The following is a 26,352-nucleotide window of genomic DNA, read 5'->3' on the forward strand; positions in this document are numbered from 1 at the left end:
TAACTATAGTAATGAGAATAATAATACTAGCAGGCTACGTACGCCTTTCTACGATACCTAAATGAGGTTGGAGATCATATGTAAAAACAAAAGATCGCGGCGTCCTGCATAATCTGACTGGCTTACTACTGTCAAATAATATGGGTTCACGCAACGCAGCCAACACAGTTCTGATTCGTTAAATGAAGGGATCGTCCTATGCGTCCACTGTCCACTGTTCCTGCAGATGGTGTGTTGGGTTGGCGAGCCTGGCAACGAACGATAATGTATATCAAAGAGGTCTGAGCACTCTCCGCTGGTCATGAATTATTCTAGACTGGGATTTGTTTACTTGGTGTACATCCCATGATGGGGAGCGCACATTATCCCCGTCTTCTGCAATTATTGGAAGTGGGCATTCTCATCTTCCTCGCTTGTTACAATCTAACAACTACATATATCGTTTGCAGTCGAGCGGTATTTTTGAAGTTGGCTATTGAAGTAGGCCATCTGGTCAACAGATGGCTAGCAGGAGCCCAAGACACTAGGGCTCATATATATCCCATATACAAAAAGTCCCACAAACGAAACGCCCTCGCAGACACCCCATACCCTGCACACCGTGCTAAACACGTATAATCCGACAATATTTCGAGATTGGATCACACTTCCAGGTGACCACTCTTGTGAGTAAGATACTCGTGTCCCGTTTCCGTGATAAGCACAGTATCCGAATACTGTGTCGCACAGAGACCAGAAATATGAAGATGAGGCTCGAGCATAATGATCATCCCTGGCTCCAATACCAGAGAGGACCCGCCATCAATGAGCGCCTGCTCCTGAGGCACAAACCCAACAGTATGCCCAATGCGGCCAGGTAAGTTAGCACCATATCCCCGCGCGTTGTATCCCTTACGCGCCATGCCATAAAGGTAGCTGAAGGGGGTACCGGCACGCAAAAGGGGTTCGATCTCATCCCGGATCCCCAACACAGCGGTGATAGCGCTCTTCTCCACGCTCGGGATAGGCCCCACGCAGACAGTCCGCTCCAGCTTCGCGGGCATACCATTCGCCACGGCCCACACAGTCACGGAGACCGTTTCCGCCGGCTGCGGTCTCCGCAGCGTGGGGTGGTTCTCGCACGCGTGGTAAAATTTCCGCGGTCCAGAGTTGACACTCGTCGCTAGCCCGCTGTGCTGCTGTTGTTGGTGGTTGCTGCCGTCAGGCGATGAAGGGAACGGCGACGACCCGACCCGCCGCACCTCGACGTCGGGGTAGTGTCTCGCCCAGTGCTGGTTCATGGCGTGCGTAGACGCGATCGTCACGTCCCGCTCGGTGACGTCTCCTCCCGCGAGTGCCGCGATGGCCGCCTCCATGCCTACGTCCGCGATGTGCGCTGCGATCCGGGCGTTGGCGATCTCGTCGGGGTCTTTGACTAGCCGGCATCGGCCGATCAGGGGTGTGGCGTTGACGAACTTCGCCCCCGGTGGTGGTGGAGTCTTGTTCTCTGGGTCTCGGGTGCGCTCCAGCGCGATGAACTCTTCTTCGATGCCGATGGTCTTACCCTCCATGTCGAGGTTGGCTAGGATTGAGGTCAGCGCCGCTTGCCAGATAGGGCCCGTGGGCGCTTGTCTCGTCTGCGTGCTGAAAAGCTTCATGCCGGGTGACCAGGCCCCCGCGCGGGCGTGGTCGTCGCGCAGGGCATATACCAGCAGGGTTGGGTCGCCGCGGGGTGCGAGCACTGCGATGATGGGATGTGAGGAGATTAGGGGGCTGAAGCCCGTTAGGTAGAAAGTGTTTTCGGGCTGGAAGCAGACGATGGCGTCGATTCTTTCTTTGGCCATTTGGGCTCGTAGGCGGCCTACTCTGGGCTGGATGGTGAAGCCCATCTGGTCTGATATCTTGAGTCCGCCCATTATGGTGAGTCGGGGGTTGTGATTGGAGAGTGACTGGTACTATTATTCCACTGTTGCGAAGGAAGGAATCACCGGCTGTCGATGCTCCTCGCAATAACCTTAAGTGCTTTGCAACGGTCTGGGGCATTATGGTTTTGGAGGTTTTCTTTTGCGATATATCACAAATCAGGGGAAATCGTTGGCACTATCGACGTGAGTGGGGGTGTGAGACTAGAACTGATCTGATAACCCCTTTGACAATGCAGCCCAGCGACACGACACGTCAGATATTGACTTGATACGGTCCAAATATAGTAGCCTATAATTAGCTTTGAGGGAAAGCGGAGGCCTCGAAGAATCTTCATCATTTGCCGTCGGCTTGACGAAGCAAAACAATTTCGAGGAACATCTACCAATCTACAAAGAGCGTCTCAAGGAGACCCTTATAGCCCATGCCGTATACTTCATACACTGTCGTCTAATGACCTAACATCTTTACCATTGATCAGTTCTCAAAAGAGTGATCGAGTATACAGAAAGATTCGATCCATAGGAACAACATCGCCCCGGTGACTTGTTCACACTGAGCCCTACTGGCCGCGTACACCCTCTACGATATGACCTCCCCTACCATACAATGCAGCCTACATAAGTTAATCGTGGGGGAAAGTTGATAGTGTGTTTCAGATGATAGTGGAGCAGCCTAAAGTAACAAATCTAAACTCTACCCACACAGCCGTCTCACATCTCGAACGAGAAGCACCGCAAAAATGGTGCTATCCAGGCAAATCATCCAGCAACTTGATTGATACCACGCGAGAGTCTCTTACGGACACTGGGACGCGAGCTGCTTTGCGGCTGTCCTCACGAATTAGCTCAATGCCACACTTCCTCTCAAACCAGAGATATGGGTTACATACAAGTTAGATCTCCGGGGCTGCATTTAGACTCCACGCACTTGAAGAGAATGTCCCGGAGCTTTTGGTCGTGACAGGCGCATTCAATGCTAGTGCAGTCAGTAGCGCCACTGTTGTCCAGGGCACATTTTTCCTTCACGGCCACCTCGTTAGCTGGCCATGTACGGACATGAAAAGTTTCTTCAGTATTATGCGGCAAAGCTTACCAGACAGGGGCTGATGCCTGCAGCCAAAGACAGCAGGGCTGTCAAGGGGATGAGGATGGACAACTTCATTTTTGGTGTTTGATATCAAATTTTTGACTGTGTCTGGGACTTTTGATTTATTTAGAGCAATAGGGGTATGCAGAGGAACCCTCACTTGGCTTTATATAAAAAGTCCTGGGGCAGAGGTCATATTCTCATGACGGATTCTTCGAAAAACATATCCCCCTACGGAGTGCATACGGTTATTGCTACGCCATACATTTATATGTCGATCGTTGCATACAATGGTGGTACTAGTCATTTGTGAGTTTACGATTTGAATGATATGTTTTGTCGATCGTCCAGGAACGGGGAGGACTGTATTTCGGGGTGCAAATCTTGACGGTAAAAGCATTTTCAAATGAGGTACTTGACACAATCTTAGTGGTGGCTTTGAGACGTACATCTCTAGTTATCAGTTCTCCAGAGGACCTGGAGCACCTCGGCCATCAGTACTGTATACACGTGGGAGTGTTAGCCCACTGGTCTGTCTGGCGCTGTGGTATCAGGTACTCTATGCGTGAATATGTAAAACATACCACTATGCATAGTCTAGCTCACACATGGTTGGGGGAAATATGGGTCAGGATGAACTTGGGTCATCCTGTTGGATAACTCTTCTCTTTACTGGATTAGTGGGAAGTGTCCGAACGAGGCGAAGGACAAAATTACTGCAGATTAACCAGTGAAGTTTGATATATGAAGCTCAGACAGTGCAGATATATCATTAGAACAAAGGCGAACTGTCACTACAGCAAAATCCCTGTCTATATATCACCTGATCAGTCTTTACTGATCTGGTTCATAAACAGACCAGTCACTTTGGTGGAAACTCAGCCTTGTTAAACTGTTCCACCTGTGTGTGGTTGGTGAGATTGAAATCCACTGCCTCACTAGGTAGTGACATATATATGTCTATCTCATCCCATGTATGAGGTGAATAGAAGGCAGATGGAGAGAACACGTGACGAGGGCTACCTTCAATCCTTGTCAGACCTCACTCTTCACTCTGTCAGTCACCATTTCTATATATTATCGATCATAACACTTGAAATTTCACTCTCCTCCTTTCCTTGCTATTTGAATCAGAGTCTGTTAATTAGTCAGTTACAGCAATCTCTGCTGGGTTTCACACAACCAGGGCAGAGACGGTGAACACTGGTCATGATCGCTGGTTACAAAGTGCTGTGTGACATCAGCTAACGCTCATAGTCAATCATCATGGATTTCCTTCAGAGCTAGTCATTTTATGAATGGGAAATGGGGCACAAAGCTATCGTCGATGCCAATGATGAACCAGGGGAATGGTGGCTGGAAGGGTGATCCTGGGGTCTGTGAGGGAAGGGAGCTGGAGGTACAGCTATATGAGTGGTAAATACCACGGAGACAGTGACTCAACCGGTTTGATGTCTCCTGGTCACTTCCAAGTTTCGTGGAAATTTCTCGTTCCATCCCTCCTATTCGTTCACCATGACTCTTGGCCCCATCATCACCCGAAGACTTGACCATACGGGAAGGTCACGAACCCACTCGGCAAGAGTCCGGGGCCGGTTGGAGCCGGTTGGGGTGGCCGGTTGCGAGATTTCTTGCGGGAAATTGGAATAGACTGGGTCAAAACTCAATCACTGAGCCAACCTTTGGGCTGACCCACTTGCCCCGGCCGGACCACCAATGCGGGGATGGATGGGAGACTACTTCCGCATTTAATAGACACGGGAACATCGCAGGAACATCAATAATTTTGGTCCATTCTACATCATCGGAGGTTCACTCTGAAAGACGTTTGAAGACAAAGCTGGTGCGCCATGATGCAGTTGAAGGTATGTTCCGCTCTCTGTCGCTACACATCATGGCGGTCTTGTATCCAACCACGCCATCGATTGTTATGGTAATCTCGGGATCCTAATGAGTCTAGGCTTGGGCAGTGTTCGCGCTGTCGGCCCTTCCAACCGTCTACGCACGCCAGCATCTGAATTCCAGAGTCATTAATAGCGTGAGACGACATGACGGTCACGGACAACAGGAGACATCCCCCGACGACGGCAGCACCTACCAAACCCGGTTTCCTGGAGTGACGTGGGATGACGACAACTGGATGCTTACCACCACGTCCTTGGACCAAGGCCATTACCAGTCACGCGGATCGGTGGCAAACGGATACCTGGGTATTAGTGTGTCTAGTGTCGGTCCGTTTTTTGAACTCGATGTCCCTGTCGAAGACGACGTTCTCAACGGCTGGCCGCTCGATTCGCGACGGCAGAGCTTTGCGACGATTGCCGGGTTCTGGGATGCCCAGCCTACCACGTCCCGAAGCAACTTTGAGTGGCTCAGCCAGTATGGAACCGACAGTGTTATCAGCGGCGTCCCTCACTGGAGTGGGCTGGTCTTGGACTTGGGCGACGGGGTGTACCTAGATTCGACGGTGGACAACAAAACCATTACTAAGTTCCGGTCGACTTACGATTTCAAATCCGGCATTCTATCCTGGTCATATACCTGGACGCCCAAAGGAGATCTTGGGTCATATGCCGTTACCTACCGGTTGTTCGCCCACAAGCTGAAGGTCAACCAGGCTGTGGTCGACATGCAGATCGTCCCCTCGGCCAATGGAAAAGCCACCGTAGTGAACGTGATCGATGGGTTTTCAGCGGTGCGCACGGATTTCGTTGAGTCTGGTGAGGACGAGGGGGCCATATTCTCGGCGGTGCGACCCTGGGGGATTCCTGATGTGGCTGCTTATTTGTATGCGAATCTGACCGGTTCCGACACAGTTGATCTGTGCTCGAAAAGACTCGTCAAGGATAAGCCCTACATACATGCCAATCAATCTTCGCTTGGACAGGCAGTAGACGTCAAATTCTTCGCTCACCAACCCGTGCGGATAACCAAGTTCGTCGGCGGCGCGTCGTCCGATGCATTCCCAGACCCACGCCAGACGGCCAAGCAGGCAGCGTCGTCGGCGCTTGCGGCCGGATATGACAAGCTATTGCAAGCCCATGCATCGGAATGGGCCAGCGTCATGCCTGATACTTCAGTGGACCGCTTTACTGATCCCACCACTAAGCGACTGCCGTCCGATCTACATGTGATCGACTCTGCTATCATCGCCGTCGCCAACACCTATTACCTGGTACAAAATACGGTCGGCAAGAATGCGATCAAAGCTGTCGGTGGAGCACCGGTGAATGTTGACAGTATCTCGGTCGGTGGCCTGACATCTGATTCATACGCCGGCCAGGTCTTCTGGGATGCCGACGTGTGGATGCAGCCCGGCCTGGTCGCTTCTCACCCCGAGGCCGCTCAGCGTATTACCAACTACCGGGTGAAACAGCACCAACAGGCGGTCCGGAATGCCCAGACAGCGTACGTGGGCTCGAAGAACGAGACTGTCATCGACAAATCGGCAGCCATCTACCCCTGGACGAGCGCGCGTTTCGGCAACTGCACTGCGACTGGACCGTGTTGGGACTACCAGTATCACCTCAATGGCGACATTGGGCTTTCCCTGATCTACCAGTGGGTGACCAGTGGTGATACGCAGACGTTCCGCGAGAAACATTTCCCGGTGTACGACTCGATAGCTACGCTGTTTTCCAACATCGTCCAACGCAACGGCTCGTCGTGGACGCTGACCAACATGACCGATCCGGACGAATTCGCCGACCATGTCGACGGCGGTGGATACACGCTACCGCTCATCGGAGAGACCTTGACGTACGCCAACCAATTCCGCCAGCAATTCGATATCCAGCCCAGCGAGCACTGGGCGGAAATAGCTGAAAATGTTATGGTGTTGCGCGAGAATGGAATCACCTTGGAATACACCACCATGAACGGGTCCACGCGAGTCAAGCAGGCGGACGTCGTCCTCCTTACGTACCCCCTCGACTACGACAGCAACTACACATCGAAGAACGCGTTGACAGACCTAGACTACTACGCCAACAAGCAGTCACCGGACGGGCCAGCCATGACATGGGCGATCTTCTCGATCGTCGCCAACGCGATGTCGCCCTCGGGTTGCTCCGCGCATACTTACCACCAGGTCTCATTCGCCCCGTACGCGCGACCCCCGTTCTACCAGCTCTCCGAACAGATGGTCGACAAATTCAGCGTCAACGGCGGAACGCACCCTGCCTTCCCGTTCCTGACCGGCCACGGCGGGTCCAACCAAATCGTCCTCTTCGGCTACCTGGGTCTCCGACTCCTCCCCGACGACATCCTCCACGTGGACCCCAACCTGCCGCCCCAGATCCCCCACCTCCGCTACCGCACCTTCTACTGGCGCGGATGGCCCATCGCAGCAGAATCCAACTACACACATACCACACTGCAGCGAGACCACCACACGCCCGCGCTATCGACCGCCGACCCCCGGTGGGCCCAGAACGCCCCCATCACCGTCGAAGTAGGGGCCTCACCCGGCCACACGACACGCCACTCGCTCCCCAAGAACGGCACGCTCACCATCCCCAACCGCCGCATCAGCGACACAAAAACCACCCCGGGCAACCTCGTCCAATGCGCCACGGTGTACTCGCCCGACGCCTTCGAACCAGGCCAGCTCCCCATGGGCGCCGTCGACGGTGCCACCTCCACCAAATGGCAGCCCTCCACAGCCGCAAATTGGACCTCCCTCACCGTGACCCTCCCGCCACCCACGAACAACAACAGCGCAGTCATCACCGGCTTCGACTTCACCTGGGGCTCCGAACCCCCCGTCAACGCAACCATCATCCTCCACGATACCGCTCCCTCCCACTCTTCCTCTACGCCGTCTAAGGCCCCACCCACAGGCCGCACAGTCTGCACCCTAACAAACATCAAACAGTCTGCGCCCTACGATGCCAAAAAGACAGACCTCAACGCCGTCGTCATACCGCTGGGGAACACCACGCACGTGGATCTACCCCGGAGCGAGAAGCCCGCCCGCTACGCGACGTTGTACATCGTGGGCAATCAAGCCAGTGGGGGGACTAACAATGGTACGGGTGCGACGGTTGCCGAGTGGGTTATCTTGGGTGGTAAGAAGGGAGCCGTCAGGGTTTGAGGTTATTATTTTTATTATTCTTATTTTCTGGTTCTTGTCCTATTATCTTGATTGTGGTTATCGTTGTTCTGGTTAATAATATTCTTATTTCTAGTCTTAGTCTTCTCTGGATATATTTCTCTTATCGTTATTGAATGCAGTTGGTACAAGGATATCTACTTCCAGGCAGCGTCTCCCAGGATCCCTCAGTAACTACTAGATACAGTACCTTGTACTCTTGCTTAAGCTTCTCTACCCTCCAAATACACATCCACATCAGCTTCATCCATAACCCACCTCCCTCTCCCCTCCTAAACTCATCATCGAGAATCCACAACATAGATAAACAAAGCAGAGTAAACCTCTCATCAATATCAGCCTATACCCGAACCCATCCAAAACAAATACTATACAACAAAAGCATCTTGACCATCTTTCTAGCCAGTATAACACACGACTTATCAATCCCTGGGAGCGAAGCAGCAAGCCAGCCCATACAGTGAACAAGCATACTCTCATTTTCCTCCTTTCCTTGACTACTCTTCGGGAAAGGAACTAAAGAACCATGGGCAAAGACAATCCAGTATAACCCAGTCCATGACCCAGTCAGAGCCAGTCAAAGTAAGTCACGGAAAAACAATGAATCTACACCCATTCATCCATCCACCCATCTATTCACTCATTTCCGCCTCCAAGGTGCGGAGTGAGTAAAGAGTGACAGTACAATCGGTCAGCATGTATGTCAGCTGACTTTCAGAGCCATTCTTTCCCCACATCATTTGTAATTTTATTCAATTTCTCCACGTTCTGTAAACCCATGGCTTGCTTCGAGATTATCAGGTTTATCATTCTTTTGGCTGTTACTGTCTGTTATTTCACACAGTTTGGATTTTCGTGCTCAGGCTGCCTATCTACCCTTGTCTGAACATCACACCCATCCCAGGCCAGGTCAGCCCAGAACTCGAACATACGGCTCCTCATTAATGAAAACAAAAAGCACAGAAAATTATGAAATGATGCAAGGGTATGATATGATATGGTATATAAGATAATATATGTATGTTAAGATAGAATCACGTGATATAAACCTATTACAAATAAGGTAACAGAAAAAAAGAGTCAAAGAGAATCTAGGCACCCGTAGCAAACCGATCCAAGAACTTGAACGTCGTCAGGGAATCAGTAAGACTATCTACAAAGCCCTTGCCGGCGTCCTTGGCGACGACGACGCCCGGACGGTCAGAGGCGATACCTGCGTCTTTGAGGGCGGAGTCGCCCGCGCCGAGAGCACCGACGGTTTTGCCGAAGCGGAAGGCGTCGACGAGAATTTGGAGGGGGCGGCCGGCGGGGTACGAGGCGGTGGGTTTAATGAGGGAGCGCTGGGTGAACAGGTCGGCGACGCCTGAGGCGACGATGACAGCGTCGAATTGGATGGCGTCGGAGGCGGCGTAGGTTTGGTCGATGCCGTCGGCGAGGTGTTCCGCAACGACAACGACGTCAACGTTGACGCGGGCGAGCTGGTCGGCGAGGGTCTTGGCGGAGGAGGTGCTTTCCGGGACGGAGTTGGAGGCCAGGATGCCGACCTTGAGGCCGTCGAGTTTGAAGAGCTTGTGGCCAAAGGCGCCGACGTTGACGGTGGTGTTGTCGTGGTAGTAGGTTGGGTCCGGCTTGGGTTCGGCGATGCCGATGGCGCGGGCGACGGCGCAGGCGACGTCGTTGCTGATGCGGTTGAGCTGCATGATGACGTTTTGCTTGACGACGGGGCTCTTGAGGTTGGAGGTTTCGAAGCTCATCGCGTTGATGATGAACTGCTGCTCGGCGGGGATGAGCGAGTTGAAGAAGAGGCGCGGTTGCGACCAGACGTCGGCGAAGGAGGGCGACACGGATCGCGTGAAGGCGCCCTTGGCGGTGCGGTGCGGGGCCGTGAAGAAGCCCTTGCCGGCGGTCTGGTTGGCCTGCTGGGGGGCGCCCTGGCTGGGGGAGTAGGCGTGGGGGTTCAGCGGGATGAACATCTGGCCGGCACCGTCGCGGTTGTTGTTGTGGATGGGCACACGCGGCTGGTTGATGGGCAGCTGCTCGAAGTTGGGACCGCCATTGCGGTTGAGTTGCGTGTCCAGGTAGGAGAAGAGGCGGCCTTGCAGGAGGGGGTCCTCGGTGAAGTCGATTCCGCGGACGAGGTGGCCGGGTTGGAACTGGATCGGTCAATACCTCATAACGATACAGGAAGGGAGGGAGAATGTACCATGACTTGTTCGGTTTCAGCAAAGTAGTTGCGAGGGTTGCGGTTGAGCGTCATCTTGCCCACCTTGGTGATGGGGACGAGCTCCTCGGGCACGATCTTGGTGGGATCGAACAGGTCGAACCCGAAGCGAAGCTGATCCTCCTCATCCATGACTTGGACACCGAGCTACAGCACTCATCAGTATGAATAACTGACACGAATAGAACTCAAGATCTGCATACCTCCCACTCGGGAAACCGGCCCGCCTCAATGCTCTCGAACAGATCCTGGCGCATGAAATCGCCATTCTTGCCCGACACCTGCTGGGCCTCTTCCCAGACCATGCTCGCCTTGCCGGTCAAAGACTTCCAGTGGAACTTGACCAGCTTGGACTCGCCCTTGTCGGTGACAAACCGGAAGGTATGCACGCCGAACCCATCCAGATGGCGGAACGACCGGGGGATACCGTGGCCAGCCATGGCCCAGAACAGCGTATGCATGGTGCTGGGCTGGCGAGAGAAAAAGTCCCAGGCGGAGTCGTGTGCCGTGGCAGCTTGCGGGATCTCATTGTCACCGCGCGGCTTAACGGCGTGGATCAGATCCGGGAAGAGAATGGCGTCTTGGATGAAGAAGACGGGGATATTGTTTCCCACTAGGTCGAAGTTGCCCTCGTCGGTATAGAAGCGGGTCGCGAAACCGTGGACATCGCGCGCGAGATCGGAGCTGCCGCGACTGCCGGCGACGGTGGAGAAGCGCAGGAAGACGGGTGTCTCCTTACCCTCTTTGCTGAGGAACGAGGCCGCCGTGATGTTGGAGTAGTCCCCGTACGAGGTGAAGACACCGTGGGCGCCAGCGCCGCGGGCGTGGACGGCGCGTTCCGGGACCTAAATCCGAGGTCAGTTTAGGATTGACTATGAAGATTTGTCAAGAAATTAAATCACATACCCGCTCATGGTCGAATCGCTGGATCTTCTGGCGGAAGATAAAATCCTCCAGCAGGGTCGGACCGCGATCACCGACCTGAAGGCTGTCCTGATCGGCAATGGGTCCCCCGGCGTCGGAGGTCATGAAGCTATCACTGTCATCCAAGTAGTATTGCGACAGGAATTCCTCGGTATCCCCGGCGGCGCCACTGCCAGGGGTGTCGCGCGCCGCCATGTAGGGACATTGGGCATAGGCCACAGGGAGGAGGCCAACAAGGCCTAGGAAGGTGGCTCGCATGATCTGGAGCGGAAAAGTCAACCGATGTGCCTTGGAAGAGAGTATTGGGAACACTAAGAGCGACCACCAAACTAGGGGTGAATATAAGGGAAAGGGGAATGGGGAGAATGGCAAGGAAGGGGGCACGCCAGACAGGGATGAGGGGAAGGACCGAAGGCCAGCCAGCGGGACAACAAACCAGTGCAATAATTCAAACCGTCCGGTCAATTGGTTTGGTTCAATTGACACAAGGAATTTGAAAAGCGATTGCTCGAGGAGAGCCGAGGGTGACACGGACATTCTTATACATCTGCATGTCGATCCAACGACGCGAGGGGATACGATACGGAGTCGGGATTTCATCTCTCTCTCTCTGTCTTTCTCCTCCCCGCGCACGCTTAGGAACGTGGTCTTGGCCGGTGCAACCACTGATAATTCACATCGGCTAAAAGTCTCGTCGATCTTATTCTTATTTTGTTTGGATTTTTTTGATCTATCTGGTTTTTCGTCCCTCGACCCGGACAGGAGGAGATCGCAGTCACAAGTGAACCAGCCGGCTTGGTAAGAGGATTCGGCCTAGAATCGCAATTTCACGGCGTCCTCATCATTAATCCACGTATCTGACTGGTCAATGGACTGGATTCGACATCTCCACTAGGCGGGCTTGGCAGACGTCGGTCGAACGACGGCGTCTTGTGCTAAACACAGTCAATTATTTTGCAAATTTTTTCATTGGTGAAGGCCGGAGCTACATATACCGCGACCTGCCGGGGTTTCAACCGATATGCAGTCCAAATGCACCTCTCGACGTGGGGGATGGAGGTGATTAGCAATGGATTATTCATGCGGTGGAGATCTTTCTGAAACTACAGGGGATAACGGTGGTACCTGACAGGAGGTCTGTCTGCAACAGATAGGGAAGGAACAGTATCAGACGGGCGATCTCTATTTAATTATATAGATTATATGGAGAGGTTATATAGAATGATCAGGGTCTGGGAATGTTTGTGTCTTGGTCCACAGTGAGGGGTGGATTAGTGAGGTGGATTAGGGCACTGGCGGTCAGGAGACCCTTGCGCTCCCAACCCAACTAACAGTCATCTCGCAGCAATGCAGGTCCGAAGGCCTAGCTAGTAGCTACATCGGTAGGATTGAGATAGTCAGATAGGTAGCTAGGTAACGAGCAGGAAGCCTAGTCAATCTGAAGGTAACATCCCGGAAGTGCGTCTGCGGTGGCGTTCCTATTAATACGCCCACTACTGTATGTCTGTCACATTTCGGACTCCGCTCGGTCGGTCATTAATCACACTCGAATCCCCCAGTGTCCTATCATGCACTCGCCCGACTCGCTGCATCTTGGGATAGCTTCACTATCGAATCGGTTTGCGACCGTGCTTCCTCGGATGCACGAGTCAGGCCATACTTGCCTTAGTACTCTGGGCAATGTAGTATCACCCCAGGCGTCAATCACCCCCAGGTTCAGTTCAGCCAAGATCATATTGGCGTCTCGTCACATCCCTATCACAACTTTCGCCCCGTACTAATGCGGAGAGTGGCGTAGACATTGATAATCGGTCTGGGCGGGAGATCATCCCTTGCGGTAGTCTCAATAAAGCATCGTATTTGGGAGTGAAGTACGAGATAATAATAATATGTCAAACCAATCGGCAAGTCGAATACCAAGAATGGTAGGAACCTATGGTCGGGCATCAATCAATAGGTACTACCTATACTATACTACATTGTAGATTAAGAGCAACTTCAATCCACCGACCGGATCACCTTCCTTCCGCACGGAACAAGCCACTCCCATATCCGATTTATGAACACCAACTCTCGAACGCCTCGAACGCGACCGGTGTACACATTGGTAGCTGGCAATCCTCTTCAACAGGGATCAAGCTCCCGTACATAAGATAGCACATCTACCCATGATTCATGAATGCTTAATGACGCGGATGTGGCGTCGCCCGTCGCGCCAAATCACTGCCGCCGCTTGCCCTATCTCAGTCACGTGATGTGAGACGACACGGCATGACCTGTACTCGACTGCTGATCGAGCGAACCCGATCAGAAACGATTATCCAGAGTGTCCCGGTACTCTAAATGCTGGAACGACCAGGTGTATCTGGTGGGAACAAGACAAGACACATGGCATCATCGCAGATCTCGGTGGAATCGGACCCAGCAAGCTGAAACGGCTCCTGATGAAGGACTGATCGCCCAACGGTATCAGATTTGAACTCCTTGGAGACGTCGTTGTCTCGGGCTGCTGTGGCTGGTTTGAGAACATGACGACCTTCAAGGAGATATAATCGTCCGGGGCATTCCTGGTCGTTGTCCACTACTGTATGTACTGGGTCTGCTTCTAGAAAGATTGCCTTCATCCCGAAGGATTATTGACCCTGATCTACTCGAACTTTTCTATCCTTCTACTAATTTCATCATTTACACATCATTGTACAGAGACACAACGTAGAAAATACGTAGCTATGATGTACGGCTATGTATGCATTACAGTCGCACCTGCCATCTTTCGCACCCCATCTTTTGCACCTGCCATATCGGGGCGTATACCGGAAGCACCGGCATTACACCATAACGTACTTTATCTATCTCGAATCCGAGCTCGGCGGATTTTCCTGACCTCTGCATTGACCTAATTGCATCTGTAGGACATAGCTATTCTTATCAAACCTTGGTACTCAGCCGCTCCAACGGCCAGATGGGGACAAAGCCTCTGGGGAAGAAACCCTATTGTCATTCGAAGTCCTATTCCCGTCCTCTTCCGACGACGTTGACTCACACGTATACTTTCACCCCGAAGTCAATCCCATAACTCCGGTAGTCCCGACCATTTGGGTCAGGGCAGCTGGAACCCTATTGGTAGTATGCTATACTCCTTCCCTAGGATACACCCAACCACTGGCCTCAACCACCCTGCTCTCTCGGGTGCATTCGACATTCAGTAATTCCAGTAGCTGTCACCGAGCATCAAGCCCCTCCTTTTGATAGCAAAGCAACTCACACACATCGTCGTCACCGAAAACTCTCCCCCGATTCCAGCTGTTTCTGTCAATCAGAAACCCTATTTCTCATGGGCATAAGTACATGCTCATTCCTCCCGTCCCCCTCTTGATTTTCTTCTCTCTTACACCTCTCTGCCCTCCTCTGCGGTGCGCCGCATATGGAGGGATTGCTTGCTTCACTGACCTTCTAGTTGCTAACATTTAGCTTCGGCCTTGCTTGCTTTCTTGCTTTCTTTCTTCTTTTATCTTTAGTTTGGTCTTTGGATAGTTAGTAGATAGTATTTAGTAGTTAGTAGTTAGACAGTGTTAGATAGTGTTGGATAGTTTGCTCTTCTCGCATTTCTTTAGCTTGGTCTTCTGTGGATATGGGGATGGGATCCTTTCAACAAGGGCTCTTTTCTTTCTTCTCTTGTTTTCCTTATTCTTATTTCTTTCTGTTCTTCTTCTGTTCCTTTTCTGTTCTTGTTCTTCTTCTATTCTTCTCTTCTTCTTCTCTTCTTCTTCTCTTCTTCTTCTCTTCTTCTTCTTTCCTTATTTCCTTATTTCCTTATTTCCTTATTTCCTTATTTCCTTATTTCCTTATTTCCTTATTTCCTTATTTCCTTATTTCCTTATTTCCTTGATTATCTTCCCATTTCCTTATTTTCTTATTTCCTTGATTATCTTTCTATCTCTTCTTATCTTCTTTTTTTTTTTCCTTCTTTTTTTTCCTTGATGTCTGGGCCCCGGCGGGTGGTTGGGACGGGCCTGGGTGATCTACCTTTTTTTTGTATAGGTCTGTCTGCCTTCCATTCCCCTATATACGTTTGAGAGGTCGTCACAGTTACTGACACATAAACAGGATACTTTCTAACTACAGGCCCCGGTGGGTGGTTGGGACGGGCCTGGGTGATCTACCTTTCCTTTTCTTGTCTTTTGCCATATCTTGCTATTTACTACCATTTGTTGCCATTTGTTGCCATTTGTTGCCATTTGTTGCTATTTGTTGCCATCTACTGCCATCTACTGCCATCTACTGCCATCTACTGCCATCTACTGCCATCTACTGCCATCTATTCGCCATCTATTCGCCATCTATTCGCCATCTATTCGCCATCTATTCGCCATCTATTCGCCATCTATTTAAGTCGCTACTCTTCTATTGATGTGGTCTTGGCTAACCTGTCCTAGTCTATTACCATCTACTTACCATTTAACAAGCCCTGGTTGGGTGGTTGGGGCGGGCTTGGGAGTTGGCTTTGCCATATATTACCAGTGAGTCGGTCCAATTACAGCAAAGAGACAAGCTTGGCTAACATGTTCTACTGTCTACTGCTATCTACTTACCATTTAACAAGCCCTGGCGGGTGGTCGTGACGGGCTTGGGATATGGCCTTTCCATATATTACTAGTAAGCTAAGCTGATAACAGTGGGGAGATGGGCTTTGGCTAACATTCTCTATTGTCTACTACTATCTACTTACCATTTAACAAGCCCTGGCGGGTGGTCGGGACGGGCTTGGGATATGGCCTTGCCATATATTGCCAGTGAGTCAACATATCTTATCAAGTGAACTTGGCTAACGCATTTCACTGTCTACTGTTATCTACAACCATTTACTAAGCCCTGGTGGGTGGTCGGGAACGGGCTTGGGACATGGTCTTGCCATATCTTGCTAAGTATGCACATCTTGTCATGATTGTCGGGATATTAGCTAACAGGTGGTTATCCAGTCTACAGCTTTTGTAGACTAAGCCCTGGCGGGTGGTTGGGACGGGCTTGGGTTATACCTCTCTTTGATCTTTGCCAGTCAGTTGCCCTCGTCTCATTGATGCGGTCTTGACTGATTTATATAGTCCATTGCCATCTATATACCATCTAACAGGCCCTGGCGGGTGGTCGGGACGGGGTTGGGTCATCTTCTTTTTATTTATATATTCATATATATTTGCCAGTAAGTTCCCTGGTTTATTGATGTGATCTTGGCTAATGTTCCATAGTCTATTGCCATATACAACCATCTACTCAGCCCTGGCGGGTGGTCGGGACGGGCTTGGGTTATGGATGTTAGCATGCTTGATGCTGGTAAGTTAGTGGTATACTGTTAATGGTCTGTGGCTGACACTGTTTACTGTTCTTTTTAGTTACGACTTACTGAGGGCTGGTGGATGGACATCCCGTCGACGGGGCGGGCTTGGGATCTTAGTGCTTTTTGTATCGTCTGTATCTTGGATGCTCGTTGTTGATTATGATGGCTTTATAATGGAAAGCATTGTTGAAATTATTATGTGTGGTTTTGCTGGGGTTTGATGTCTTGTGCTACTGGGTCTGTTTTTGATTTGTACTTTTTTGTACTCCGGACACCGAAGTCTTGTCGGAAATCAATTTACACTCTATCCATTTCACTATCAATACATATCAGGTACAATCGACCATAAGTCCTGCCACACCGTTCACCGTACAATAATATCACACGATCATATTATATACTATGATCACTGGCTTCTTGCACGCTTAAAAGCCAAGAGAGATCTGCCAGCTCTTGCCGATGGCGTGGATGTCGAAGTTGACCTTTCCGACACAGTCGCCGTACTCGTAGGGCTCGCCCAGGCTACCTTCCACGCCAGCGTGGGTGGTAGTGGGCGCGCCGAAAGTGACGTTGGTGTAGGGCTCCTCGTTGCACGTCTCGCCGTGAGAGGTGAATCCCTTGTAGTCCTCGATGAATCCGAGCTGGCCGCCCGAGATGCCGCCGCTTCCGGCGGGGAGGGTGTAGGTGCCGATGTGCACGGAGCGCTTGGTCACGGCGTTGACCATGGCGCCCGTCCAGGTGGTGCCCTCCGTGTTCTTGATCACCAGGTTGTAGGGATACTGGTAGGAGGCGGGGGCCTCGACGGCGCAGGAGACGCCCGGGCCGCCGTCGGCGCCATCGCTGCAGTTGGGGTCGTCGGTGGTGGTGCCCGGGACGAAGCTGGAGAACACGCCGTGCATGATGCTCGTGCCGTTCTTCTCGTCAGAGCGCGGCTGCAGGCCGGTGTAGCCGACGTCCTTGACGCCCACGAAGTTGTACTGCTGCGCGAAGTAGTAGCCGCTCTCGTGGGTGGCTTCCGGGATCGCAATCGGGAAGGTGATGTCCTTCAGGCCCTCCTCGGGCACGTTCTCTGCGTCCCAGCCGAGACCGACAAGGGCGTTGGTGAGGCCCAGGAGGGGGGCGAGGCTGAGGATAGAAGTCTTCATTTTGGATAGTTCTTCAAATCAATTGAATGAATGTTCTGGTTGGGAAAAAAGGAACCGAAAGAGAGGAATTTGAAATCGCACAGCGACCAAAGATATATTGTTACAGAAGAGATGTAAGAGAGAGTGTGTTGATTTGGTTGATTCTTCCCAGCGATGGCGGGATTCCTGTCCCGATTTATGTCCCTGAGATCACTGCGAGCCCCCGGTCGACGAGTCAACGATCAATATCGACTGCCGGGCGCATATTGCATTGATCGGCAGTGTCATCAATTTGAAACGTGAGCCGGTGGCCATGATTCGACGGCCATGGCGCCGATCGATCGGGGAAGCTTGTCGCTGCCGCGAAAACCACACTGTTCTCCTCAAGGTTACATTGACCCCGTGGTCCCTGACTCGGGCGCCTCGAGCTTGGTTGAATCGATGCGATCGAAAATGGTAGGTGTGGCCTAGTAGGGGTAGCTCCAGTACCGTGGAAAAGTGGAGTACTCAGTTCGCTTCGTGAGACACGGTTCGGTTTCGGGTTGACGGGTTTGCTTAGTTCCTAGTGTATACCACCAAATCGAAGCGGATTGTGGAGCCATTGGTCGGCAACAGATGAGCCCCGGTCGTCAGAGCTCCTGAAAGATCGTCACAATCGATCGAGTGTTGAACGCTTAGTTGGGGTAGTGAAACATTGCTAGCTACTTCGAGCTCCATGGCCAAGGCTCGTGAGGATTTCTCCTTAATATATGTAAGCCTTTACGAGTCAGCAGGACTCTGTAAGCTTTACACATCTCACCCTATCCAATGGGTACGTTTGGGGTAGAGCGAAATTGACGCAAACGCGACGATCGAACCGACTGATCAACTGGAGACCTTCCCCATAGCTATACAGATTGAAGTTTTGGAGGTAAGCAAGGGTGATCAGGATTGTCGGTCGGCTCCAGATACGGACCGCGATCTGTGAGATATTTTCTGTGAAGGCGCAGACTGATAGTCAATTAGATACATCGGTAGAAAAGAACAATTCAGGGGAAGCTGACGTGGAGAGGATGTTGGAAATGAGACAAGGCTCAGCATTGAGGGGATCCACGCGCCTCAACGGGTGACTTCCCACAGTGGTATCTACCTACCTGTCTAGTCTGCACCGCGACTCCCTTCTTGTACTCTGTATTCTTTCTGAACTTCTCTTCTATGTCAACGACTCCCATCTTTCTCCGTCTTTCTTAGCAGCTGTCATTGAGATATGACATGGTTTGCGTCTCGATGGCTTTCAAAATTCAGAGTAAGGGCACACACAACAGGCAAGCGAAAACATCTTCATAGTCATACATGGCCTGGTACCGCTGTGGACTCATTTTTCGTCACGCTACTTGTCGTTCACTAATTGGTCTCAGTCAATCGCATGTCTCCAAGGAATATCCTACAAATTGTATCTGACCGTCATAGCACGGACGTCCAAAGCCAAGGACCGTTGCAGCGGAAATGACAGCCCAATGCTACTGAGGCAGATATAACCGAGGGATATAACCTGCGCGAAAGGGCTAAGATCCGAGGTGATCCGGGGTAAACCACATGGTACAAATGCGCAACGGCAAAACACTGCGACTCATAGTCATAAACGTGCATCTCGAGAGCATGATGGAGGCTGGCCGGCCCGCGAGACCGCGATTATTACCCAGTCGATGGCCGACAATTCTCATGAGTCTAGCCTTCTCTCGCCTGAAGAATCCAGTTTGGATGCTGAGCGGGGCGACAATAGATTAAATTAAATAAGCTCGCATGTCAGATGCCGGATGAGACCTTCCCTAATTGAGGATCACTGGTTCTTTTCTGGACGCCACAGCCATCTGCCAACCAAAGAAGTGTTCTCAATTGGGTTTCTCAATTTAACCACGTGTTGATGAAGACCTGTCTAATTACCCGCTTCCCCACATGTTTGTGCATTCGCCGTTGTCAATTATGGGATCTGGACCCGTTCTTGCGGTTGTGTAGGTGCTATACTACAGCCTATAGTTGTCGGCATGAACAATACAGATCTGGGGTACATTGAAGCTCGTATATCGGCAATCCGGCTTCTATCTCCGTTTTGAAAACCATCAAAGTATAAATGTCATGCGTAGCCCCTCTCAAGTTGGATCCAAGTACAACCTCATGTCGCCGATCATGAAGCACGCCATCTATATCGCTCTATCAGCTCTGCTACCTGCTATCCACGCCCAGCAGTCCCTTTGGGGCCAATGTATGCTTCCTTCTCAGCCCAGAGCCGCAATATCTGACCCAAGCAGGCGGCGGTGCTGGATGGACAGGTGAAACAAACTGTCCTGCAGGGGCGGCATGTAGCACGCAAAACCCCCGTACGTGTTTTTATCATCTTTTGGCAAGTCAAGTGACTAACTAGATCAGACTACGCGCAATGTGTGCCGTCTACCGCAACGGCCACGACAACTGGAGGTTCTACGACTACAAGGACGACCCTGACGACGACCACCAGCTCGTCCACTCGTACCTCCACCAGCGCGGGAGCCACCACAACGGCTGCGCCATCTGGAAACCCGTTCAGTGGATACCAGCTTTATGTCAACCCGTACTACTCGTCAGAGGTCCATTCTCTGGCCATTCCGTCTCTGACCGGCTCGCTGGTCGCCAAAGCTACCGCCGCGGCGAAAGTGCCGTCTTTTGTTTGGCTGTATGTCTCTCCTATCGTAGTTCTAGCTGAATATGCGGCCCCCTATCTACTGGAGAGAGATGGGGTCTTGATCTTTCTCAATACATGTTGACCATATTCAGGGACGTGGCCGCGAAAGTTCCAACTATGGGCACTTACCTGGCCGACATCAAGGCGCAGAATGCCGCCGGTGCTAGCCCTCCGGTCGCCGGTATCTTTGTGGTTTACGATCTACCAGATCGGGACTGCGCGGCCTTAGCTAGTAATGGCGAGTATGCAATTGGAAACAATGGAGTGGCGAACTATAAGAAGTACATCGACGCCATCCGGGCGCAGCTGGTGAAGTATTCTGATGTGCACACGATTCTACTGATCGGTATGTATCTTACGCCATTCAATCGAGCAGAAGCTGAGATCATGATAGAACCCGATAGTCTTGCCAATTTGGTCACCAATCTCAACGTTCCTAAGTGTGCCAACGCCCAAGCTGCGTACATGGAATGCGTTTCCTACGCACTGAAGGAGCTCGACTTACCCAATGTGTCCATGTATATTGATGCCGGTATATTGATCCCTTCTACACTCAAGATACTGCAAGTTAGGAACCTAACAAATCAATAGGGCATGCCGGCTGGCTGGGCTGGGCTGCCAACGTCGGGCCCGCTGCCACTCTCTACGCATCGGTGTACAAGGATGCCGGGTCACCGGCGGCAGTTCGTGGGCTGGCGACCAACGTCGCTAACTACAATGCCTGGTCGATCGGAACCTGTCCGTCGTACACTTCTGGTAACACTAACTGCGACGAGAAGCGTTATATAAACGCCTTAGCTCCACTACTGCGAGACGCAGGGTTCCCGGCGCATTTCCTGATGGATACCTGTATTTCACCTTCCCCTTCCCAACTCAGACACATCGAACTAACGATATTATCAGCACGAAGCGGCGCCCAGCCCACCAAGCAGAGCGCTTGGGGTGACTGGTGCAATGTTATCGGGACTGGGTTCGGAGAGCGCTTCTCGACCAACACGGGCGATCCGCTTCTCGATGCCTTTGTCTGGGTTAAGCCGGGAGGCGAGAGCGACGGCACGTCCGATAGCAGCGCCACCCGCTACGATGCCCATTGCGGATACAGCGACTCCTTGCAGCCAGCTCCTGAGGCGGGGACGTGGTTCCAGGTTAGTTCTGCTTTTTTTCTTCGAAGAATGATCGTTGATAGTAACACCGTGATAGGCCTACTTCGAGCAGTTGTTGGTCAATGCGAACCCGACATTCTAGGTGGCTACTAGTAGATCAGACACCAATGACAGGACAGGGTTCCTAGCTGATGTTCGGAACATCGATCTGGGATTGAGATTTAGCATGAAGAGGGGGAGGGAGAGGGTTATCTGTTCATTGAGCAACATTGACTTGATCCTACCTATAACATAGCCCCAGTCTCATATAATCAAATCGAACTATCCCAATGATCATGCTTCATTCGGTCCAACAAAAGAATTCTTAGATCTTCCTGTCCTTTAAACGAGATTTTCTGTCGGTCGTTTGTCGATGGCATAGCCGGGGACAATAGTATATTCTTAGCTCTGATATTATGTATCCGTCCAGGGAAGTTGAATAAGGGAGGACATATGGAATTGGAAGTTACGGAGGGAGGAAGGAAGAAACTCCCAGGCATAGAGCCACATAAGCATAACCTCCAGTCCTTCTTCTCTTCTCCTTCTTCTTCTTCTTCTTCTTCATCTTCGACCATTTACAGGCCATACATTCATGCATTTTCTGGTCAAACCACTGACAGACATTTGGGACATATATCATGGACAATCCTAGACATTCATCAATCATGCTTACCGCACTGATTTCCTACTTTGAGAGATCCTTGAAAGTTACTCGATCTTTGTTCATGAGGCTAACTATGAAACACTGTTATTTGGCTACAACAACGGTCCGGAAAACTTCACGCAGACTTAGAACAAACAGTGCATTGATATCTGCTTCATGGCTGGGATTGATCGGGGAATCGCTGTGCTATAGATGTGAGTCAAAAAACATGACAGCAAATTGAGGAACATCTAGATTATAAGCATCTATAACCAGAAAACGGGTTCCCTTCCGAGCTCGGCTCGGTAATCCGCTCCATCCACCCTGGCAGCCATGCAGACTTGGTCAGACGCACGAACACCCATCCAATCCCTATCATCCATCGCAAGATCCTGTCTCGTGTTGAAGAGGTGTAACCTGCGGGGATGCTGCGGTCCATATTTCATTCCCCGGCAAGCGTGAAATCCAATCAATCGGTTTACTGCACCGAAACACACCCCTGCGGGTGATGTCAAGACCATCCAACCCGTCTCCACGCTTCCCTTTTGAGTGCTTTCAGCGTCTCGTGTGTACGGCCCATAGCTGACTGGTTCTCAACTGCCCGACGCAGCAGGAAATGCAAACACTCTTCGATTGACCCCCACGCCAGACACTTGAATACACCAGGGTTCTCGGGAAGGTGGTCCGCGGTGGTGGAGGCCTGGAGGTTCTCGGCGATTAAACCGCAACTAATCTCATCCGCCATCCCCTGCAACTGGCCCACCTCTACTGGGACAGTGGGCAGTCCGTTCTGCAGTCGATACCGAGAGAGGGAGTAGGCTTTGCGCACGCTGTCAGCATTGTGCGACGCCACGAATAGTCGGGTGTCAGGGAATTTCAGCTGTGAGCGGCCTGTATCTAATGGAAACTGGCGGGTGAGGATACTTTCGACAATGTGGTTGTAGCTGCGGTCCGTGTCTGCTTTGGTGTCGTGAATGCGGGACCGATGGTCGTGTGCAATGTATGCTCCGCGTACCAGCTTGATCCCCAGAGTCCAGCCCTCGGCAGCTGCAAGCGTTAAATGACGATGAACATTCTCAACAGACGCCTTCAGGTAGGCCTGAATAGTGTTGTAGACCACGGTCTTCCCGTCCCGGTTGAACCGCCGCATCAGGTCGATAGTCCATGCGTCAATCGTCGGCTGAAAGACCTGCTGCTCAGCGTCAATCCAGAGCCGGGACTCCTGTGCAGCAATTGCCTCGCAGATCTCCGTAATAGCCTGCAACATCTTCGGTGGCGGTTGAGCGTCTCCCCGCGCGAGGGCCTCTAAGGCCGCTGGCCCAGCGCCGGTGAACCTGCCATCACCATGTTAACCATTGCCCCCGCGGCTTTTGAACGGCAAACCAAAAGACATACTTGATGCCCAGGAAGTCTCCCTTCCCAATCATTCCCAGGGTCCGCAAGTTCCCCTGCTTCCATTCCTCAATGGCGTAGTCCAGCACCGCTTGCTGGCAAGTCGGCGGCTTCTCCTGCACCCCCGGGTCATCCAGACTCACCACCGACTCCCTTGCATACCCCAGAATAACCCCCTTGAAGCCAAGGTCTTTCATATGGCGTACCGTCCCACGCACCTGCGCCTCGTTGGCCCCCGCACAGAAATGATTGTAAATCGTCGTCCGCAAAAGGTAGTTCATAAGCGGGTTCTTGGACGGGCTGAACAGCGGTGACTTGGACTCGACGACAAATTTTAACGCAGAAAGACTAGACTTCAGAAGTAGTGGCGACGCCATAACAGACGTAAACAGCAACGACCGCACCAGCGTCTTTGTAGGCATGACTGCCAAAGGCGGCAGCTTCTTCTCCTCTACCTTCTTCTTATCCATCAACGAAGCAGAAGGCTGTAGAACAGCCTGATGAGTGGAAGACGAAGACGCCGACGCGAAACGCACAAGCGTCGCCGCAGCAGAGTGCACCTGAGGCCTGAATATCTTAGGTCTCATTATGGCGAGTATAGTTATGTAAAATAGTCGGAGATGTTGTCTATCATCTTAGGGCTTATCTGCGCAGCATCTACCTATCTATATAGTTCCCTCCCTTCTCTCCCCGCCACGGAGGGGGAGGGGGGTCAGGATGAGATGTTATCTTCCGTAGAAGAGCAGTGCGCGGGTCCGAAACCGATTGGGTTGGATGGTGGGAGTAAGGTTTCATTTCGGGCTTTCATGCGCTGCGTCTGCGCTGTGTCTGATTGTGGGAGCTGAGATTCGTGTTGGTATCTATGCGTCGGGAGGCGGTTCCGAGGTTGTCGGGGGGTGGTCCGTTTATATATATACTATTTCCACACTATCTTTCACTACCCTTCAATCGATACGCAAGTAGATAGCAGAAAATTCGATAACAAAGGATTCAAGAAATCTATGTTTCTCTAATACTTTATTTCTAGTTCAGAAAGACAGGGATCACCTCTGCAAATGCTCCACCCCCTTCAACAACGCATCCGCAAAACTCCCCCGAACCCCAGCCCTCTCCAGCTCCAAAATCCCCTGAATCGTACACCCCCTCGGCGAAGAAATCCCCTCCCTCAACACAGCCGGATGCGCCCCATCCTTCAAAAGCGCCGCCATCCCCGCCAACGTCTGCGCCGCCATCTCCAGCGCCTCGGGGCGTCTCAAACCCCCCGCAACACACCCATCGAGCACCCCGTCCAATGCAATCGCGCCCCACGCCATGGAAGCACCCACCAACAACGACGAAACTTCGAACACGGAAGGCGCTACGAACCGCACGTCGCCTACTTGCTTGAAAATCCACTCCACTGTTCCCTTGGCCTGCTGCCCCTCCTCGCTATCATCATCTACTTCCACGACCGTCATCGACTGCCGTAACCGCGCCGCTACGTTCGGCTGCACACGCACAACCGTCGGAGATCTCTCTGCGCATACCACCTCACCTCCAGGCCCGCTGCCACGAGGACGCATGTAGCCCAGGATCTGAGCAACGGTGGGGCCCGCCATCACGCTGATGATCAGCTTGTTCTTGGCAGCGTCCCACACGCCACGCTGGCTGAGAATGGACTCTGCAAGAAAGGGCTTGCATGCGAGCAGGATGATGTCTGCGTTGGCCATGGCTGTGATGTTGTCGTTGGGGGTGAAGCGCACGCGGGCTTGGTCTGCGGGGGCGAGGGTGCTGCGGAGACGCTCGGCTGAGGTGGTTGTTTTGGTGCTGACGTTGAAGGTGTTGATGGGTGGGTTGGGGGTGTCGCGGGTGGCTTCTAGGAGGCCGTTTAGGATGGCTGAGCCCATGTTTCCTGGGATGGGTTAGTTGGGTGGACTTCTGGGGTAGGGTGGGGGGGAAGAGGGAGGAGAGAATACCGCAGCCGATGAAGGCGAGGGTGGCGTTTGTGGTTGTCATGTTGTGGGTTGAGTGGGGATGGAAGTTAGGTTGGTAGTTTGTAGAGATATGTCTGTTCAATTGGGTGTGGTAGAAGTAGGAGTAGTAGAGTAGCAGCAGTGGAGGAAATAATGATAGACGGAGATTCCTCAGGATGGCTCGGTCCACAAACCCGAGATACAAGCTAAAGGAAGGCGCCCCCGCATGCACTAAACCTGCAGATAGCTCCTTCAAAAGTTGTTGGAATGTAGACACTACTACATTAACAATCCTTGATACAGGTTGTCATTATCGTGTGACCGCCCATGCAAGGAGACCAGGCGAAGCTACTGGGAGTGCATTAACACATAGTATCAGACGGAGGAATTGAATCACTCAATTCTGTAAAACCATGACTCAAAACAAAGGATAGCATTTACCCCTCTATCTACTCCGCATCGAAGAAGTATACAGATAAAGAAAGCAAAAAAATACATAGAAAAAAAAGATAATCGGCCCGAGCCGCGGATCGAACGCGGGACCTCTCGCAGATATGCTTGGGGTTTAAATCCCTAAGCGAGAATCATACCACTAGACCACCCGGGCGATAGATGTTTTGTGCTTCTGGTTGTGGTTATAGGAGGGGCCTGCATCTTAGCTCTACATTTAGGGTTGGTTCTAATGGATGGGTGGGAACTCGAGTGCCTGGGTTGAGTCTTTTCGGTGGTTGTGGGAGAGAGGTTATTTTCCTTTTTTTTTTTTTTTTTTTTCTTTTTTTAAGTGTATGCTACAAATATTGTAATATTGGTATTCATT

The 26,352-nt window shown here is 51.8% G+C and overlaps 8 protein-coding genes and 1 non-coding gene across 9 annotated transcripts; 2 read left to right on the plus strand and 7 right to left on the minus strand.

Annotated features, from left to right (window-relative positions):
• Window positions 1-641: 641 nt before the first annotated feature.
• On the minus strand, window positions 642-1,895 carry P168DRAFT_320584 (M24 family metallopeptidase; the record flags this gene model as incomplete). The annotated part of the gene is made up of 1 exon (XM_024840376.1): window positions 642-1,895. The coding sequence occupies one exon, from the start codon at window positions 1,893-1,895 to the stop codon at window positions 642-644; it is 1,254 nt and encodes a 417-aa protein (XP_024690618.1).
• Window positions 1,896-4,680: 2,785 nt separating this feature from the next.
• Window positions 4,681-8,186, plus strand: treA (alpha,alpha-trehalase treA). The gene is made up of 2 exons (XM_024837529.1): window positions 4,681-4,856; window positions 4,952-8,186. The coding sequence occupies exons 1-2, from the start codon at window positions 4,845-4,847 to the stop codon at window positions 8,084-8,086; spliced, it is 3,147 nt and encodes a 1,048-aa protein (XP_024690619.1). The 5' UTR covers window positions 4,681-4,844; the 3' UTR covers window positions 8,087-8,186.
• Window positions 8,187-9,195: 1,009 nt separating this feature from the next.
• cat1 (catalase catB) lies at window positions 9,196-11,507 on the minus strand (the record flags this gene model as incomplete). The annotated part of the gene is made up of 4 exons (XM_024833715.1): window positions 9,196-10,257; window positions 10,308-10,472; window positions 10,529-11,170; window positions 11,232-11,507. The coding sequence occupies 4 exons, from the start codon at window positions 11,505-11,507 to the stop codon at window positions 9,196-9,198; spliced, it is 2,145 nt and encodes a 714-aa protein (XP_024690620.1).
• Window positions 11,508-13,289: 1,782 nt separating this feature from the next.
• P168DRAFT_292147 (uncharacterized protein) lies at window positions 13,290-13,913 on the minus strand. The gene has a single exon (XM_024837530.1). The coding sequence runs from the start codon at window positions 13,871-13,873 to the stop codon at window positions 13,589-13,591; it is 285 nt and encodes a 94-aa protein (XP_024690621.1). The 5' UTR covers window positions 13,874-13,913; the 3' UTR covers window positions 13,290-13,588.
• Window positions 13,914-17,009: 3,096 nt separating this feature from the next.
• On the minus strand, window positions 17,010-17,729 carry P168DRAFT_240913 (uncharacterized protein; the record flags this gene model as incomplete). The annotated part of the gene is made up of 1 exon (XM_024833740.1): window positions 17,010-17,729. One exon carries the CDS (start codon window positions 17,727-17,729, stop codon window positions 17,010-17,012), a length of 720 nt encoding a protein of 239 aa, XP_024690622.1.
• A 2,133-nt stretch (window positions 17,730-19,862) lies between these two features.
• On the plus strand, window positions 19,863-21,651 carry cbhC (putative cellobiohydrolase; the record flags this gene model as incomplete). Its single annotated transcript, XM_024840377.1, has 8 exons — window positions 19,863-19,950; window positions 19,997-20,065; window positions 20,115-20,397; window positions 20,499-20,752; window positions 20,801-20,938; window positions 20,998-21,255; window positions 21,310-21,551; window positions 21,607-21,651. 8 exons carry the CDS (start codon window positions 19,863-19,865, stop codon window positions 21,649-21,651), a joined length of 1,377 nt encoding a protein of 458 aa, XP_024690623.1.
• An 858-nt stretch (window positions 21,652-22,509) lies between these two features.
• Window positions 22,510-24,170, minus strand: P168DRAFT_333399 (putative proline oxidase Put1; the record flags this gene model as incomplete). Its single annotated transcript, XM_024841676.1, has 2 exons — window positions 22,510-23,525; window positions 23,587-24,170. 2 exons carry the CDS (start codon window positions 24,168-24,170, stop codon window positions 22,703-22,705), a joined length of 1,407 nt encoding a protein of 468 aa, XP_024690624.1. The 3' UTR covers window positions 22,510-22,702.
• Window positions 24,171-24,626: 456 nt separating this feature from the next.
• On the minus strand, window positions 24,627-25,862 carry P168DRAFT_312260 (pyrroline-5-carboxylate reductase family protein; the record flags this gene model as incomplete). The annotated part of the gene is made up of 2 exons (XM_024839559.1): window positions 25,539-25,862; window positions 24,627-25,474 (listed from the first exon to the last, which is right to left on the minus strand). The coding sequence occupies exons 1-2, from the start codon at window positions 25,576-25,578 to the stop codon at window positions 24,627-24,629; spliced, it is 888 nt and encodes a 295-aa protein (XP_024690625.1). The 5' UTR covers window positions 25,579-25,862.
• A 188-nt stretch (window positions 25,863-26,050) lies between these two features.
• On the minus strand, window positions 26,051-26,142 carry P168DRAFT_t137. The gene has a single exon. It is a non-coding gene; the product is annotated as a tRNA-Pro (tRNA).
• Window positions 26,143-26,352: the final 210 nt, after the last annotated feature.

This window comes from Aspergillus campestris (assembly GCF_002847485.1).
Source record: "Aspergillus campestris IBT 28561 chromosome Unknown P168scaffold_10, whole genome shotgun sequence".
Classification (NCBI taxonomy): Eukaryota; Fungi; Ascomycota; class Eurotiomycetes; order Eurotiales; family Aspergillaceae; genus Aspergillus; species Aspergillus campestris.